The sequence below is a fragment of the Thalia democratica genome, chromosome 6 (assembly GCF_965202585.1).
Source record: "Thalia democratica chromosome 6, ktThaDemo2.hap1.1, whole genome shotgun sequence".
Lineage (NCBI taxonomy): Eukaryota > Metazoa > Chordata > Thaliacea > Salpida > Salpidae > Thalia > Thalia democratica.
In genome coordinates, this window is record NC_139170.1 from 37,587,656 (window position 1) to 37,607,138 (window position 19,483).

Consider the following 19,483-nt stretch of genomic DNA (forward strand, 5'->3'; position numbering starts at 1 on the left):
TCATAGTGTTTTTTCTAATCAGTACTTCGTTTAATGTTCACCGTGTTCACAGTTTTGATAATCACATTTTTTTAAAATTAAATTTAAGAAGTCCACAACGATTTAATTTATATTAATATTAGACTTTTTGGTTCTAAATAGTCATCTATGTCAAACAATATATTTTTTAGTCTATAAAACTACGTTTAATATTTTTATGCATGAAAAGTTTACACAATAAACGTATGAGTATAAGGAAACTGTAGTTATAATGCTTTTCAAATAATTTATTTTAAAAATAATAAATAGCACAGTACAATAAAACGATACAAAGAATGAATTATTTTGATGAAAGTTTATTTAAGGCGTACAGTGACAATTTACTACAGTGATCAATAACAAGAAAAACGTGATATTTATGAACAAAGATTAAAATTTTAGTAATGTTAAAATGATTTCAATTTTTTTTTTTTTTGCATAATACCCAATAAAAATTTAAAATTAAAAAAAAGTTAATGTAGGTAATTTAAGTAAACAAAATGTTTTGAATTCAAACATGTTGTTATGCATCATTAAAAGTATAAATAAAGTTTTTGAACATTTAAAAGAGAGTATTAGGCAGAAATTTGTAACATATTAGTTAAAAAAACTTTAGTTTTTTTTTTTAATTTAGCTTTATCAAAATTATGCAAAAGAAACTTTTTAATTGAAACATACACTAAAATAAATAAAAATCGGATATATGAAATACGAGCTAATTATACTTCAAATTTTTTTTTTCATAAAAACAGTGATTACTAATAGAATGCTGAAAAATTTTTTAAGAATGATTTGAAAAATAAACAAAAAAATAAACAGTTTATGTAGTTTTTGTAAGTCTTTTATCTTTCACAGCATGATAAAAGTTTTAACATTCATTCTAAAATTTATTTAAACGTCAACATTCATTCTAAAATAACAAATATTTCAAAATATTCTCAATCATCATATGTATCATCATCGGAAATTGAAACTTTTTCCAATTTCTGAAAAAAAAACAGTTTTGACGCATAAGAAATAACACATAAAAACTGTTATAGCTACAAAAAAATGTTTAAACATTTCAAGAGTTTTCATCACTTTAAATTCTTTAAAACTGTGTCTTTGACTTTTGAAGTGAATTAAATAATTTATAAAGTAATGTTTATGCTTAAAAAAATAAAGTTAAAAACCTTTATATTTTACGTTAATAAAGTTTATTGTAATACAATACTAAAAATATATTGAATAATAATATTTTTTTAAAGGACGTAGCTATGTTTTGCTAGCACTTTATTTAAAAATAAAATTTCATACGTACTGCATTATTAAGTTCTACATACAATCATATAATAATTATCATGAAATATCATTACAGTAGCGCAAACAAATGACTACATAAAAAACAAAGAAACTTTAATAAACTTTTTAGTATAGTAAAACGAACAATTCTATCTTAAAATCTGAATGTAAAATCATTGATCAATTTCAAACTTACTTGCAAGTTAATTTCTTCAATATTTTTCATGGAAGTCCGCATCAAATCAACGTGTGATTTTTTCCTTTGAACAATTACCTCTTCAAACCCGCTTCTAATTAAATTAAATACAAAAGTTAGTACAATTTCAGCAAATAAATTGACAATTAAAAATTTAACCTGGGTGTGTTGATGCTTTCCAAGTAGTTTTTTATTCTCTTTCTTCTTTCAAAAGTTATTTTGTCTTCTTTAGAGACTGAAACGTTTGTATATGACTTAAACTACTTGCTTTTAATATAAATACTTGAATAATAATTAGTGTATAAAAAGTGTGTTTTCGTGATAGTATCATAAATTCAAAAAGTTATCTTTCTAGTATTCACATTAACAAATAATTCATAGCTTCCGTACGAATAAGATACTTTTTAAACAGAGGACTAGTTTTAAGATGGAAATTATTAATACAACTTAAAAAACTATCTACAGATATATAGATTTATTTAAAGATTTCAGGTTTTATTAAGTAATTTTTAAATGAAAAATAATTTACAACTTTTAAATTAAAACCACAGCTTAAACAAGAAGGTTTAAATTTTAAATTAACTTATTAAATTTTTAAATACTTTAAACTATTTACTTAAGTAACACCATATGGTCTAGATCAGCGATTCTTAACTTGGGGAGGCATATTCCTTTGCTGTAGGGTGTAAGTTTTCTTGAATACAAAGATGTAAATTAATGTTTATAAATTGTCTTTTTAATTCATAAGTTTGTATTTAACTATTTTTTTATATAAATAAACTCATTAAACTTTACGTTTTTTTTTTATATTTGATAAGCTTAAGGTTAAAAGAAATCTTCAAAACTAAACACTATCCTATATATTGGGGGTAAATTTGTAATTACTTTCCAAAAAGGGGTAAAACATGAAAAACAGGTTAAGAACCGCTGGTGTAAATAAAGTCTTTAAAATTAAAATTATTTCTCAATATTTTTGAATAGTTTAGTTATACTTTATACTTCTGTTGATAAAAAAAAACAACGCTCTAATAAAGTTTGAAAAAACTAAACATCGAATATAGAAGGAATTCGCTAAGTTTTAAGTTTAATAAAAGAAAAAAAAAACAATAAGTAATTTCATTAATTTAGTAACACATAAAAGCTAACTTTCTTTTTTTTACTTTAATTTGTAAGTTACATTAAAATAACAACCAAAATGCTTAGTAAAGTTAAAAACTTTTAGTTTAAATTTAACTTTTAGTTTAAGTTTAACTATTAGTTTAAACTTTAAGTTTAGTCGAGTTGGTTATATTTTTGATTGTATTTTATTTTATTAAAACATATATCATAAGCTTTTTTAAACAATCTTAAATAATCTTTAACTGAAGAGAGAAAATATGCATATCAATGATAAAACGCATAGCTTAATAAACTTTTTTTAAATAGCTTAAAATAACAATTTGCAAACTTCATGTTGAGCTTATTTAACAACTATGATAAAACTATAATTTTTTTTATCATTTTAAAGATTTTCAAAAGGACACTAACATATTATTACAAGAAAATGCTCAAGCATGCTTCAAAGAATAAAAAGTATAGTTAAGTTCTTTAATTAAATAAATAAACTTTTATTAATATTTAAGAGAGCTTAGGGATCACATTAAATGAATAATTAAGTTCTAAACATATTTAGTTACAAATTTGTATTTTAAACCACACCAAGCTAAGTTTTACCTTACTTTATGAAAACATTTACCTTTATTATTGCCAATAGAACGTTTTACGACTTTTTTCTTATCGACTTCCTTTTTTCTTTCACTAAAAATGATCTAAATTTATAAAACAAAAAAAAAATTAACAGAGAGCAAAATGAGTTATGTTTGTTCTTATTTTTTTAAGTAGTGAAAGAGATTTCGAAAAACTAAAAGATTTTGTATGGGATTTTTATAATTCTAATGACTATTTACTAAATTATTTAATTCTATGGTATAAAAAGAAAAGAGTTTGTTAAAATAATAATCCATCAGTAATCTTTTTTGGATAAAAACAACTTAATTTAAACTAGTAACTGTCTAAATTTTGTAGTAAATATTTTTTTAAAACTACTTATTCAGAAGATGCAAATCTAGTTTTTATAATGAGTTTCTTAAAAAGTACTCTTAACTTGGTTTTATTTTTTGCATAGTAGCGATAATTTAATTACTGCTTTATTACAACTTTGCTTACTAAGAGTTTTTAAAGTTTTCATAGTACATTTAAAAAAACATAAAGCCCTTGTTTAACAAGTCCTGTCTACCAAAAAAAAAAAGATGCCAAACCATGTAACAAACAAATACTAAAACTCTAATAATCAATCACTTTATCATTCTGACGATATTTCAGCATAACATACATTATTAAGCAATTGATAAAATGCACGAGTCAGGCTCAAAAAGAATTAGTCTAAAATCAAAAAACTGACAAAACTAACTTTAAAATTACATTAGGTAAAGCTGAATTGTTGTCTTTCTCAACAGGTAATTGAATTTTGGGCTTTGTTCCTATTTTGTTTACTCTACTTTTGGCTGGAAGAGAAACACATCTGTAAATAATAGTTTAAAACCCTTGTATCTTTTTCTAAGATAAACTTAATCGAAGTTTTTAGTAAATACATACTGAAAAAACTTTTTTTAATATTTTCAACAATACTTAAAACAATTAATCTTAATGCAGCAATTAATATTTTTAAAAATTAAGTCTTTCTTATATTTAATCAATTGAAAAAATTTAAAATTGATTGTTAGTGCATTACACTTTAGTGGTAAATAAACAATAAAACATTAATATCTGTGTAGGTTTTTATGAGGAATAAAAAATATTTTTAAATTTGTTAAAAAATGGTTAAAAAATGTCTTTTTTAATTTGTAAAAAAATTATTAACAAATTTTCGTTTTTAATTCTGCACATTCTAAATACAAAAGTCTAATAATTCCTACTTGTTGGTCTTTTTAGAGAAAACAGAGCTTCTTTCAGGTACTTTATTTGTAACTTGTAAAAACGGCTTTTCTTCCTTAAAAGTATTGTAAATTTTAGACAAAAGATACAAAAACAGTTTAACTTTTTTTTTTTTTTAATCTGTAAAAAATCGAAAGTTTAAAGTTTAACTCAAACAAATAAACTAGATATAAAATTTAATATAATACCTTTTTTTAATGCTAATTGTAATATTTTGTTATTGTTTTTGAAGAATAACTCCTTGTCAATTTAGTTTAATAATTTATTAACAATGTAAAATCTGAAACGAAAACAAGTATAAACATAAACACTAAAATGAGCTATAGTCCAATTATCCTACATCCCCTCCAGCTCATTAAAGATAATAACAAGTTTAAGGCAATGACATAGCTCGTCAAGAGGGGATTTAAACAAAAACAAAAATATTTTACTAAGATGAAATTAAATTTTATGCATTAAAAAAAAGCTAAATTTACTTAAATAAAAATCTTTAAACAAGGGATTTATTTGAAGAAAAACAAAACTGCAATAAAACGCACTAAATAAATCCAAAACAGTTCAAATTCATGCAATTCCACGCTGAATCCTTCCTGGCTCAGCAATCATCACTATCAGCATCAATTGAACACTCAGCACCAACTTTTGTATTAACAGGAACAAACTGACTTCACTTACGGTGATTTCTACTTTGGAGTACTCCACTCTCAAGCCTTCCTGGCGCATTGAAGTCTTTCAACCTACGCAAAGCAAGCGGCACCTTATTTTTTTTTGGGAACTATAGGAGCAGGAATGTACTCTTCCTCAACCTCTTCATGATCCGCTTCAACCTCACTGGTTTTACCACTATTGGCACTGTTGGAATCCTCTGTAATCTTTACAGAAGAATCAGGACGTTGAGGACCAACATTGCACTCATGTGAGCTTGGTAGATTACTGCTCCAACCATGGGAAGTTTTTGCTTCAATGCTTGTTGAGGCTGGGTTATACATCCTTAAAAATTTTCTGTTCCTCCGAGTAAGTCTCCGTGAACCATCAACTCTGACTACATACTGATTATGTGGAAGCACCTCCATTATCACTCCGCTTCTGTCCCATTTACGTAGATGAGTGCCACTCTGGTTCTGTAGTAGACACCTACTGCCAACATAGAGAGGTCGCAAATCCTTGGCTCTTTGGTTAAGTACTTCAGAATTCTAACAAATCTTGTACGGAGCGCCTCTTCTTTAAGCTTCCATGCTTTTCTCCACATGGGTCGCACATTAGGATTGGAGAATTTGTCAAGTATGTTCAAAAATGAGAAACTATCTCGCAGCTGACGTCCATATATGATCTCGGCTGGAGACACTTGACAATCGCTATCAGGAGTATTTCTCAGATGGAGCAACGCACTTAAAAACTTGTCATTGTCCAGACTTCCTGAAGCGTCAACATTTGATCTTAGCAACCTTTTTACCTGTTTGACGGCTACTTCCGCTCTGCCGTTTGATCTTGGAGAGTAAGCTGAAGATATTCGGTGCGTGACATCCCAGGTTTTAAGGAATTCCTTTGTTGCACTGGACGTAAATTCCGGTCCACCATCACTTGATATTTCCTCGGGTACTCCAAACCTGGAAAACAAAACTCCGAGGCACTTAATCAACCCACGCGAACCTGCCTGAGAGGTTCCGCTGGGTGTGGAAAATATTTCCGACCAACCCAACAACCTGTCACCGACTACAAAAAAATTGTTTCCGGCAAACTGGAAAAAATCTGCCAATATTTTTTCAAAAGGGTTTGTAGGAGGATCAGATGCTTCTTGTGGCAATGATGGTTGAGAAGGTGAATTGCGGTTGCAGCTTTGACAATTGGCCCGAATTGCTTCAATGTCTTGTGTAATAACAGGCCAGAAGACAAACTGTTGGGCACGACTATGCATTGATGTGACTCCTTGGTGCGCCGAGTGTAACTTGTTGAGGACCCGATATCGTAGACTGACGGGGATTATTACTCTGTCCTTGTAAAGTATAGCCCCATCACTTAAGTACAATGCATCATCGTATCTAAAATACGCTGACAAAGATTCATTATGTTTCAAGCTTCGACCTTCCTCAATACACCTGGATACTCTTGAAAGAACTTTGTCATTTAGTGTCTCTTCTACAATTTCCTCCCAAATGATTGTCATTGAATGGCATACTTCATTACTCAATGAAGCAATTAGAAGTGATTCGTCAGTCAAATCACCATCATGTGAATTAACTTCATTAATCAAGCTTGGATAACGCGATGCAGCATCTGCCGCAAGATTAGTTTTACCTGGCATGTAATGCACTTGAAAAAGCCATGGCAAAGTACGTTGTTTGAGCCTAAAAATGCGCGTGTTGTGAATTTCGTTTAAGGTGCGATCACAAAAAATCTTTACCAGTGGTTTATGATCCGTAACAACCACAAGATCTTTGCAGCCCTTAGTGAAATACTTTGTCTGTTCTAATGACCAAGCAATAGCAAGCGACTCCCCTTTTATGGCAGCATAATTCTTTTCTGCTCCATTCAGAAACCTTGAACCTGCAAGCGTCACTTTCCAGCCGGTGGTGCAGCAATCTGGTAACCGGCAATTGCATTTGCAGTGTTTCTGCATTAGGAAGTAGCCCAATCCTTGCTTTGACCAGTCTGGTCTAAGACAAGTCAGTTTCCCAAGATAAAAAATTTGAACACCGCTCTTTATTGCGTCAATCATTATCTCTTTTGATTCATTAAATGATTGGTTTAATTTTTCTGTCCACATAAACTTACATTTTGGACTGAGAAAATCTCTAAACGGTGCCATGACTTTACAAAGTTTGGCATAATTTGCGACTTGATTTATCAGACCAAACCAGCTGCGTATACCTGTGGCAGACTTTGGGGTTGGGAAAATGCGAATGGAATCCAGATATTTGGGCAAAGGTTCTATACGTTGATCAGAAATTCTGAATCCAGCAAAATCAACGGACTTTTGACAAAACTGGAACTTCTTGGGATTTAGAATAATGCCTGCATTGTTAACTTTTGACAGAAAATCTATTGTTCGCCACCAGTGACACTCTAATTCTGAATCAAAAAATATGGTGTCATCAACACCCCTCTCCTTTTTTTTCAAAATCAGATAAAATAGCTGCAAATCGTCGATTGTAACCATCACCAGATGATACAAAGCCTTGAGGTGCTCTAGTATATTGGAACCTGCCAAACGGAGTGATAAATGTAGTGAGGTGTTTATCACTTTCTCTCAGTGGAACTCCATGATACCCGTTCCATGCATCTGTTACAGTCTTGAACCTTCCCTTTGGAATTCTGCGCGCTAGTTTAAACGGAGTATCTGTAGCGCACGTCTCCCTCTTGCAATACTTGTTAAGTGGTGAGAGATCTACTGTCATCCTAGGTGAACCATCCTGTTTCCTGGTGACCACCATGCGGTGACACCAGCTTACAGGTTCACCAAATAGGACACGTTCTAAGACACCCAACCTCACATCTCGAATGAGATCTGCTTCAACCTGTTTCCGCTAATGAATTGGCATGTGAGCTGGTGTATGATAAGCACGTGGTTTAGCATCATTCTCCAAATGTATCTCAAGTGGAGGCCCACTCATTTGCTGGAGTAATTTATGTGGACATACATTAAACGTTGAAGCTGTGTACCTTTGTAAGAGCCAATCACGCATTTTGCTCACATTTGTATTTGATGCCTCAAACGGAAGTTTGTTTAGTCGGTCTGGCACTCTACTCCTTGGCGGGCAATCACAGGTCACATCTTTATGCGAGACCAGTCTATTCAATTCATTTTCATTTGAACTTACAGCAACTTCAGAATGCTGATGAGGCAGTTGAGATGGTGGGAAAATCCTTATTAATAATCAGGAGGTCAACTATGGTTTCATAGGAGAGAAAGAATCCGGTCACTGAATCGCTTACATAAACAATTCCATCACATCTGATAACCTCCTTCTTTGGAGACATTCCGGTGAAAGTCGCTTTAAAAGCCCCTAGAATGTTAATAGGAGTTTTATTGGCAGCCCGAATTGTGATGGATACAGGCCTTAAATCCTTCTTACAAAAACCAGCCTCCTGAAAGTTTTTCTACCCCCAAAGGTTCGACTGTGCTCCAGTATCAGCTAAAGCACTTACCCATGCAAACTTGTTTGTGCCATGTATAGCAATCTTGACTGATGCACGAGGATGATCAGTCGTTGCCTTGGCTTTACGCAAGGACTTCTTGCTGAATATGGTGTTATTCAACATGATTCTTTTACTTGCGTGTAGTGACATTATTTGGGTATCTTGTTGCATAAAATCAGAACGATCAGCTTGGATTTGAACAGCATTAACCCTTTTTGATCAACTACGCCAACAAGATAGACAATATCTGAAAGGTTTTTTATTTTGGTTACCTTTTTCGTTGAAAGGATAGAAAAGCCTTTTACAGTTCTGGCACGGAACATGTTGGGACTTATCTCCTATATTGACCAGTCCCTTCTTCTTACGTTGAAAGGAAGAGACTGCAGATATGGTCCGCGAATTCTCAGTTGCATGGCGTCCCATTTCTTTACTTTCAATAAAGGAAATTTTATCAAATGATGACCTGGATAAGATATCTTCAGTACTGAGAACTTCTCTTCTTATGTCATCATCCCCAACGTCAGCGAGCATCACATCTTTTATTGCTTCTTCTGTGTAGCTCGTCACATTGCTTTTCCCACAGTCACACTCACTGACTGTAGTGAAATTGCAGGTTTCTGCTTTGCTTCGTACACGTGCTGCAAACGTTCTAAATGGTTCATCATGGTCCTGATGTAGGTTCATAAGTTCTGCTCTCTTTACACCAGTAGCAACTTTTATGACTGCAATCGACTCCATCAGTTTAGCAAAGTAACTTTCTGATTTGGCCAAGCTTATCCTGCGCACACTAAAAAAGCTGTATGCTTGCATTTTTGTTGCTTATATTCGAACCTATCTTGAATGCCTCCCACCTCCGAATGAAAGCAAGCCATGTCTCTTGGCTGATCCCCCGGTCAACCCTTGGTCGAATCGAAGTGCATTTGGCATTACTCCATTATTGGATAACTCAGAATTTTGCTGATGCTCCACTTTGTGGAGGTTGAGAAGGCTACTCACAACATCACCGGATAGATCTGGTGTCTGGAACTCGCATCCACGGATTGGGCACTTTACTACAACCAATTTACTTTTCTCAGATTGTTGATGAGATTTTACATGAAGAATAACTTCTTGTCAATTTAGTTTAATAATTTATTAACAATGAAAAATCTGAAACGAAAACAAGTATAACAACAACACTAAAATGAGCTTTAGTCTAATTATCCTACAGTTTTTAAATTATATGTAAAATTTCTATCACAGCATGAATAAATTAATAAAAGATAAAATTACTTTTAAACCATTTTTGTAAACTGAAGTCCATACTTATAGAAGTATTAAATATAGGAAGCAGTTAATATATCAAGCTATCATATAATTTAAGTTTAAAAAAAAACTTATTAATTGTGAGGTAACATTAAGTTAATAAGAGTAACACAAACAAAAACTAAAAGAAAATTGATAAATGAAAAATATAGATAAAAAATACTAAAAAAGTACTATTGAAAACATAAAATACTTCATTTTTATCAAAATAAGCAATTGTAAGCAAGTTATTGGAATAAAAAAAAAGGTGTTAAAAATAATTATAACATAGAGTAAAGGCCAAAATTGGAGTCAAACTTGCTTTTTAGGCTGTAAAATTTAAGAAGCTAAAGTTCTTTTTTCAGGTTTTCTCAATTTCTTCCAGGTTTTTCAAAGTACAGGTTTCAATGTCAATTATTTGTATAATACTTAACTTAAAGTAAAACTGTTTTAAATAGTAATAAATAATTACTAGATAAATATTAAGTTAGAAAAGATAAAGTATTGCTGTCTTGAATTTTTTTTAATAAACTAAATTATAAATGATACCAAAATAAACTATTGTATATAACAGATATAACATACATATAATATAATATCTAACAAAACTTTCATTATTTGACATGTCAAAACTTTTTTAAATCCTAGTATTCTTTTTAAAGTTCAAAATTTATTCAGGAATCAATGTTTCCCTAATTTTTTTCTTAGAGACGAGATACTTCAACAGGTTAATTTATTCAAGTATAATTAAGCAACATTAGACAAAAATTGTAAATATTTTATTAGAATCTTTATAAAAAACACTTTTTAAAACATAATATAATTTTTTACTAGTTAATCAATATTTGAATGTAATTTTTCATTTATAAAAATATGTAAAATATTATCAGACTTCAATTTGAATTTTAGAAAAAGAATGTTTCCAAAAAAAAAAAGGATTTTTCACTCTTTGTACATATTTTTTTGACATATATATTTTTTTAATTTTAAGCATAGCAGTCTAATATTTGAAAAGCATTAAAAATTATTCTATAAATAGTAAAATGTAGTTCATGCTCTAAGTTTTGATATAAAATCTAGTGGACTGCACAAAAAAAAGCTAGGAACTTTCGAAAATAGTTAAAACTTAGTAAATAACGACTGACTTTTTTAACAAGTTTATTTATTTAGGTTTGTAATTGTAATTTAAAGTTCATTTTTAAATAACTACTGATAGCAAGTTCGTTAACTTTTAAAATAAAACTTATTAGTTTTGAATTTATTTACTATTTACACTTTTTTTTTCTTGAAATTTTGAAAAACATTTAAACACATATTAAGCTCACTCTTATCACAAAACAAATGAATAATCAAGACAAACTATAAACTAACAAGAAAGAAAGATTGATCTTCAACTGGTCGTATTACAGCACAATTGACATTATTGCTAGGAATGTCAAACTTTTCTTCATTTCCATTTAAAACATTCGTATCATTTGCTGGAGTAGTAACACTCTCTGTAAATTCACATTGAAATACAGAAATGATAAGTAATAATAAGTTATAAAAGTAAAAGTATCTAAAAGTATTTAAATAAAAAAAAATACTTTTTGTAAAATAATCAAACAAAAATACCTGATAAATAAAACAAAAAACATATTTTAAGTAAAAACAACTTTGTGAAATCATTATACAAACATAAACCTAATGGAAAAAAAATAAAACTAAATCTAATCAAAATATATGCAAAACTACCTTTTGATTTTAAATATTCAGTTTTCAGAAAATTCTTTATTTCCAATACACCTTTATTAACTATATTTGGAGGTGGATAGGACAATGGATTACCTCTCAAGCTTAATCCTAAGATAAATTTAAATCAATAAAACGTTCTAAAATAAAAAAATGTCAGTTTAATCTAATAAATAAGATAAGAGGTGTTTATAAAATGAAAAAAAATCTCCTAGAAGCTTACTGTCGAATAACCACTAATAGAAAATGCTTATCAAACATTCTTTTTTACTAACCTTAGTTAATACTACTTGTTAAAAATATTATAAGTTTCCAAAAAACTAGGTTTTGTCAACCTGAAAAAATATAAGGATATCATTTTTCTAATAAATTATAATTTTACTTCAAAGTGTTTTTTGGGCTATACCACTAAAATAATTTTATTTCTACATTTAAATATAAAAACAAATAATCATTAACATAAAACTAATGTAGATCCAATACAGATCTTTTTAATTACACTATTTATAATAAGTTGGTATTGTAGTTGTTATAACTTCTAGCCTATTTATTAGTTTATTTTATGTTAATCTAAAACTATATTTTGGTGTATATTTATAAAATAATCTCAATTATCTAGTGATCAGTTTTAAATACGTTTTTACAGTTAACTTGCCAGCTTTTTCCTTAAAAAGTAATTTTTATTTTTATAAATTCATACATTTTGGTACACCACTGTAATAAAAAACTTGTTTAAGCTAGGGATGTAAATCTCAGGCCTGCCAAGAAATCTAGCTGGCTATGTATATTTCAATTTAAAAATAACTTTGACAAAACAAATGCATATTGCTTTCTTAGAAGAAATATTTTGAAATGTGCTCTTAATATGGTTTATAGTACAGTAATTATTTATTGAGTTAAAGGTTTTATATAATTCTAACTTTATAAACTACCAGGCTCCCAAAATTTTTTTTAACTAATTTTAATTTATATAATGTCCAGTCGTGAGTAATTTTGTCTCGTAAATCTAGGCCACAGATTAGAAAACTTACCCAACACTGATCTAAAATATCAAAGAACTTTTTTTAATTTAACAAAACTTAAAGTAAATTTTGAGAGAGAAAAAATCAAAGTTGATAAATCCAATAAATTCATAATGGATATGCAAACTAAAAAGGTAAAAATAGATTATTTCTTTAAAAAAAACTGTTTTACTTTACAAGTTGAATTTAATTACTAATATCTTAATTATTTAAGCAAAATATTTTATTCAATTTGTTTTTTTTTTGAAAAAATGTTTTTTTTTTGTCTTTTTAATAATGAAGATTCATTTTTATGTTTTGGATATTTAAACACTGCAAATCTCTTAATCAAATAGTTTAGAAAAAAATTTAAACAATTTAAGCTTAGTAAGTAACTTTGAGTAAACTTTAAAGTATCTAGAAGATTTTCAGTGAAAAAATTATGGGCATTTGTAGTAGAAAATATTACAAAACAAATTTATCTCAAAATGTACTTAAATTTCTAATATCCTTTTAAAAATTACTTAAAGATCAAAGCTTTAAAACAAGAGTCAGAGGTAATTTTGTTGATAAATGTCTTGATACCATAAATAAAGTACTTTTATAAAATTACTGACTGCAAAATTAAACGAAACTATTTGATTAGTTTAGCTAAAATCTAGTATGTGTGTTCTGAATAAAACAAAAACTAATTGTCTAAAACGTACCTGATAAACTTTCAACCATTCCTAGTTCAGCTGGTAACTCTTTTACATTGTTGCATTCCAACAACAGATTCTGAAGAAACCTGACAATTAATAAAACTTATCAAATTTTACTGAAACAAAGTATTTACCAAAACAAGCTAGTAAAGAGTTAATAACAATCAGTATTACAATAAACACAGCGCAAGCTCTTTATTATGGTTGATTCTAACAAAATACTTTGGAGAATCTTAAATAGAAGTTCTGTGCGGTCATATTAAAAACAGTATAAGTTTAAAAGGAATGATTTAACTATATGTCAAGCACTGCTGAGACAGGGACTAGCTTTTGTACTTTAAACTTGTTACAAACATTTTAACAATTTTTTTTCTTTTAAAAAATATTTAAATACTTTAATTTTGTTGAGTAGAAATATAATTTCACAAGAAAAAAAAGCAGATTAAACATGTTCATTTTTTGACCTAGCAACCCTGTTTAAAACAGAAAATATTTTTTTTGTATATTAGTAAAAATAAAAAACACTTACTTTTTTTGTATTAAAAGTATAAGTATGTAATAAAACATGGCGGGTACTAAAAAGGAGTTAGCAATGAAATGAAATATTTTATTAATTTTTAATTAAAACTTATTGTTTCAAAAATTCTTTTGTAAAACAAAGTTTTGCCCAGTAAAGGTTTTGATTTTCAATTAGTTTATGTAAATTAAAAAAATTATACTGTTAAGCTACTTTAAATGTGTTTTTTGTAAAAAAAAAATTAGATGAATAAAATAATATCTATCAATATATTTTTTGTGTCAAATTGTAATGTTATTACTTAACATGTAAAAGTTGTTCAAAATTCCAGGTTTTTTAGTGATATTTGTTCAAAATTCTAGGTTTTATAGTGGTTTCTGTTCAAAATTCCAGGTTTTTTCAAATGTTCTAAACTCAAGGTTTTTCAAGGATTCCAGATTTTTGGCAACCCTGTTAAAAGTAAGAAAAAGCTAGTAAAAACTTTAAATTGTTTAGGATAAAACTATAAAAGTAATTTGTTAATAAGTTATATCAAAGGTTTGAATTCTTGTTAAAATATAAATAACGTAAGCAATATGTATCAATATTTAAAAATGATTGATAAAATAATCAGAGAGTCTATTTAATAAAAGCAGAAAAACTTAATAAAAACTTACAAGTATTTTTTTTTATGTACTGAACTATAATTTAAACTGAAAAAAATATTTTTCATAAGGTAAGAACTTGAAAAGGTTGAAAACTTAAATATTAATAATTCTAATTGTTTCTCTTTAAATAAAATAAATGTGTAAAATTTCTACTTAAGATTATAACATTTTACAAAAGTAAATTTAAACTTTTAAGAAGTTTTTTTAGCAAAATAACTAAGAACTGTATTTCAAGTTATAAATAAGAAATAAAACATTTTGTAGACTTACTTGTGTTTTCCCACACTGCATGGTACTTTTGTTATACAGTTGTTACGAAGATCCAACCATTGTAATGATGGCAACTTGACAAACAATTCATCATTTAGCTTATCAATCTGGTTGTTTGCTAGGTAGAGCTCCTGGTTAATATAACAATATAAAATTTGTAGTTTCGTAAAATCTTTGAAAACAATTTACTTCATTGTAATTTAATTTTTTGACAAAAAACAAAAAAAAAAAGTAATGATAACTTTATTTGGTCACAGATTTTTTAAAAAGTTTATTCAAAACATTTTTTGCTGTTTTTTTTTAATTATTGTCCAAATTAGTAACTTCATAACTTATTTAAGATTATGGGAAAAGGGTAATAAGGCCTTTTTTCTTAAATATTGGTCTTACTTTAAAGATCTTTACTAAAGCAAACTGTTGCTTTTAACCATTAAGTTTTTGAGACACAAGGGCAGAAAGTCAGAAAGTTTAATAGACTCTAACGGAAGTTTAAAGTTAGAAAATAAATGTAAAATATGTTTTATTAAAAATTTATTTTCTACTACAGTTTTTAAGCAATCATTTTCGAAATTTCTCAGTAAAATCTAGATTAATAATAAATAATTATACTGTAAGATATTTTTTTAAGTTTTAAGCAAAAATATGACTTTATTGTAAAAATATAACTTTCTGTTCATAGTTAACTTTTTTTTGTTGCAGTAATTATTTATTTTAATACTTAAAGCATTTCCTGTAAATTTGAGGGCAATTGCTTACAAAATAAAAAGAAGATAAATTTAAGCAAGTTTTGAATCTTCAAAAAAGTTGACAATAAAAAGTGGCCTTTTGTTTGTTTTTGACACATATAAAAAAATCTTAACTAAAAATTTTAATTGTATATCTCTATGAATAAATAAACTTTAGCTTAATCATACAAAACAAGTTAAAAAACAAAAACAATATTTATAATAGCTCCTTGTCACATGTGTACAAATGAACAGTTAGGTTCTTTGGTACTAGTTGTTCAATAATTAATTAATAGTAATCAATAAATAATAAATATTTTTAAATCATTCAAAACAGTAACTGAGTTACTCAATTATAATTTTATACCTGACTTACTTATAAATAATTTTCTAAAAGTAAGGTTAGTTTTAAAAACTTTAGTCAACTGTATTACATAATACTTTAAAGATTTTATAAACTAACTTATATAATAAAATAAGATAAAATTATATCAAAAAAAATAAAACTAAACCTGGACAAAATTCTAAAAAGTATCTTACTTTTAAGCTAGATAGCACAAGTACTTCACTAGGAATACAGACCAGCTTTTTGTAACTTAAATCCAAGCAATTGTTACCTTGATAAAAGTCAGTTTCATCTATAATATTACTTTTTGTTGACATTAAAATTGAAAATTACTTTCATAATGATAATGAATTTAATTTTGATGGTTCATTAACAGCAGCTTTATCCACTTAACAACAACTTCTAATAAAATTCAACCTTCGGTATTTGCTCTTACGATTTGATTTATAATATAACTCACTGAGCAGACTTGAATTTAAAGAAAACAGAACTTATTAATTTATACAATAAAGGTTTTGAAAAAAAAATCATGGAAACAACGGTACAATAATTTTTTTTTTTTTTATTAATTTTTTTTTTATTAAAAGAAGTCTAGTAAATTTTTAATACTAAATATGTACAAACAAGAAAAAAAATCATATCATATAGAAACTTTAAATAGTCATACAACATGATAGTCATTATAATGTTTTTCTGAAAAATTTTGAACAAAATTAAGGATGTAAAAACAAGCTTTTCTTTTAACGAGACGTCACAAAAGTTTAATTTATACAAAATACCGACAACGACAGTATAAGAGCGAATATAAAAAGTTCATATCAAATGCAAATCTTAATTTTATAAAATATCAATGTATAGTAAATTATGTTAACTTAGGTCATTTTAAATAACTGTTTGGACATATTTCTTTAAACTTTAGAGTAAATGTTGTGTTTATTAATACAAAAGTGAAAACAAATAAAAAATTCTTTTTAAACTACCAGTTTCAGTGACATTTATTTTAAATTTCTTGTATCTTTTTTAATATACTTAGTGTTGCCTAAAGTTTTCAAAAACTTTTTTAAGGTTTTCTTAACTTCTTTCAGGTTTTTAAAAGTATACTTCTTTTTGTCGTTCTTTTTTATAAAAATGAATTTAAGTTAAAAAAAATTCTTAAATAGTATAAAAATATCTAAAATATTGTGTTTGATTTTAATATGTTCTAATGAAAAAAATCTATCTCATTCTGAAAAAGTTTTATTATGTTTATGATAGATTTTTTATATAATCCAAAGTTCGTCATCTTATTAAAAATTTTGCAATAACACTTTATTTAAAAATTAAATGGACTTTAAATGTAAATACAATAACATTTTTAAATATAAAGATTTTTTCAGTATTATTTAAATAATGGTTTTTTGTTATTAGTAAACCTTTTCACTATACGAAAATCAAAACACTTATAAACTAAAATCCATTGTATTTTAGCTTTTGAATAAAGTTGTAAAATAAAATTAGCATGACTAAACTTAGCTTGACTCATATATTATCATTAGATTTTTTAACTTAAAAATGCTTAAGATTTGAAAAATTCATATAATAAGTGCTGTGCTGTGTTTTTAGTTTGTGAAACGATTATGAAACTAAAACTAAATCTAAGTAAAATTAATTTAGTTAACGTTAAGCTGATTTGCTTATTTGGTTTTAGTTTATTAATTTTTTTATAGTTAGATTAAGTCTAAATAGGTTTTATTCAGATTTTCTTTAATGTTTTATTTTTAAAAAGTATTTTTTTAATAAACACTTAATTAACTAGCTGAATGTTATATACATTAGGTTGCATCTGTTGCCCCTAAAAAATAAAGATTTGGTAGAAGAGCTTAGTTTAGCTTTTTCTGTGTGGCAATACACATAAATAAACAATACAAAAAAAATTGCTTTCTAGTATTTACCACCATCACGTTGGGACACGTTCAAAATCCACCCAGTCAAACTCGAGAACCGCTTACTGATCTTTATTTAAATTAATAAATAAAGTAATTATAAATAAAAATCAGTGGATTTTGAACGCAGGAAGATTTTGATGTTATACCGTCACCCTATTTACGTTTTTTTTTTTAAAACTCCTATATAAATTGTATGGGACTTTAAAATTTTTACCTCCGAGTTTTAGCTGAATTTTTTTACATGTAGCAATCATCTCAAAAATTTATTATAGGTGTAATAATACAGTTTGAAGAAAGTTTCTTGGAGGAATTTCTTGGTTTCTTCCAAAACAACTTAAAAGTAACGAAAAATAATAAAAAAATACAAATATTACAAAAATACCACAATTGAAATTTTTTAAATTGTCTGAAAATGTGTAGATTATGTTTTTGTGATGATTGGTGCATGTAGAAAAAATTTAAGCCAAAAAATCAAAGGTGGAAGTTTTAGGGTCCCATACAATTTACATAGGGTTTGTTTCCAGAAAAATGTAAATAGCGTGAACGTGGTAAAAGTTAAAAGAGTTTTTTTTTTACTATTTTTGTGATATTCCACCTACAAAAATGGACTACGCGAAATTCTAATGTTGGATGGAGCAACAGATACACCCTAATATACATTCTGAAAGTCTTACACTATCAAGTTGAATCAAAAAATCTTCTAGTAAAAATAGATATGCCAATTTAATCTGAATTATTTAATTACTTTAGACTCAATTAGATAACTCAAAAAGAATTATTTTAGCTTAAAAGTTGTGTTTTTAATATTTTTTTATAGATCAGAGTAGAGTCAAAAAAGATATAGTTTTACTTTCTGTAATGTTATGGGAAATTACCTAAAGTGCATGAAAATTGTTCTGTCCAAAGTTTTTGTCATCCACTAATGCAAGCAAAGCATAACAAATATCATTCTTAATTAACTAATTCAATAGCAATGAATTTACTGATTAACAAACCCAAACACTACTAGAAAAACGTTTTTATTTTTTCATAATTAACATCATCAGAAATTTAAACACTACAATAGGCTATAGGAGTGTAATAGTTTTTTTTTTCAGTTTGGTCATAGTTTGCAGATTTTACTTGTTTTTGAAAACTGGTATCCTGAAATTTAATGAGGTGTTTAATTTGAAAGTTTGTAAGTTGTTGCTGAATACATTGAGAGGACTTGAGGTTGACCAGAGTTGCTTTACTCCAGTAAATATAATTTATACACACAATAAAAGACATTCAAAAAATAATGATATTAAAATTTAAATAGTAAACAATTTATGATTTAAAGTTGATAACTTTTAACAGTCTTCTAAGATATTTTTTTGAATGTAAATTAAGTATAACTATTGCAAATAATAAATATTGTCTTACAATTGTTGATCAGTATTTATTGTTGATAGTTATCAGAAGGTCACAGGTTCAAATCCGATATTTTTTTGAACGAATTTTAACAAAATTTTATTTTATACAATTATATATCTTCAAAATATAAATAGATCCATATAATATAAATTGCTAATTTAAGATTGCTCAATTTTGGTTACCAGGTTAATCCTTTTTGGACAAGTTTTAGTTTAAATGTTAAAACGTTTCTAAGAAAAATTCAAAACGACATCAAAGATTAAAGAAGTTTTTACGTTATTCTTTGATCTTTGTAGATCATTATAAAATGATTTTTTCATGAAAATTTAAAGTTTA

General features: G+C 27.3%; 1 protein-coding gene across 1 annotated transcript; it reads right to left on the minus strand.

The window, feature by feature from the left end:
- Positions 1-781: 781 nt before the first annotated feature.
- LOC145838646 (uncharacterized) lies at positions 782-16,154 on the minus strand. The gene is made up of 11 exons (XM_082946270.1): positions 16,022-16,154; positions 14,757-14,887; positions 13,329-13,408; positions 11,624-11,731; positions 11,261-11,385; positions 4,450-4,523; positions 3,945-4,055; positions 3,231-3,292; positions 1,655-1,730; positions 1,496-1,589; positions 782-1,004 (listed from the first exon to the last, which is right to left on the minus strand). Exons 1-11 carry the CDS (start codon positions 16,142-16,144, stop codon positions 957-959), a joined length of 1,032 nt encoding a protein of 343 aa, XP_082802396.1. The 5' UTR covers positions 16,145-16,154; the 3' UTR covers positions 782-956.
- Positions 16,155-19,483: the final 3,329 nt, after the last annotated feature.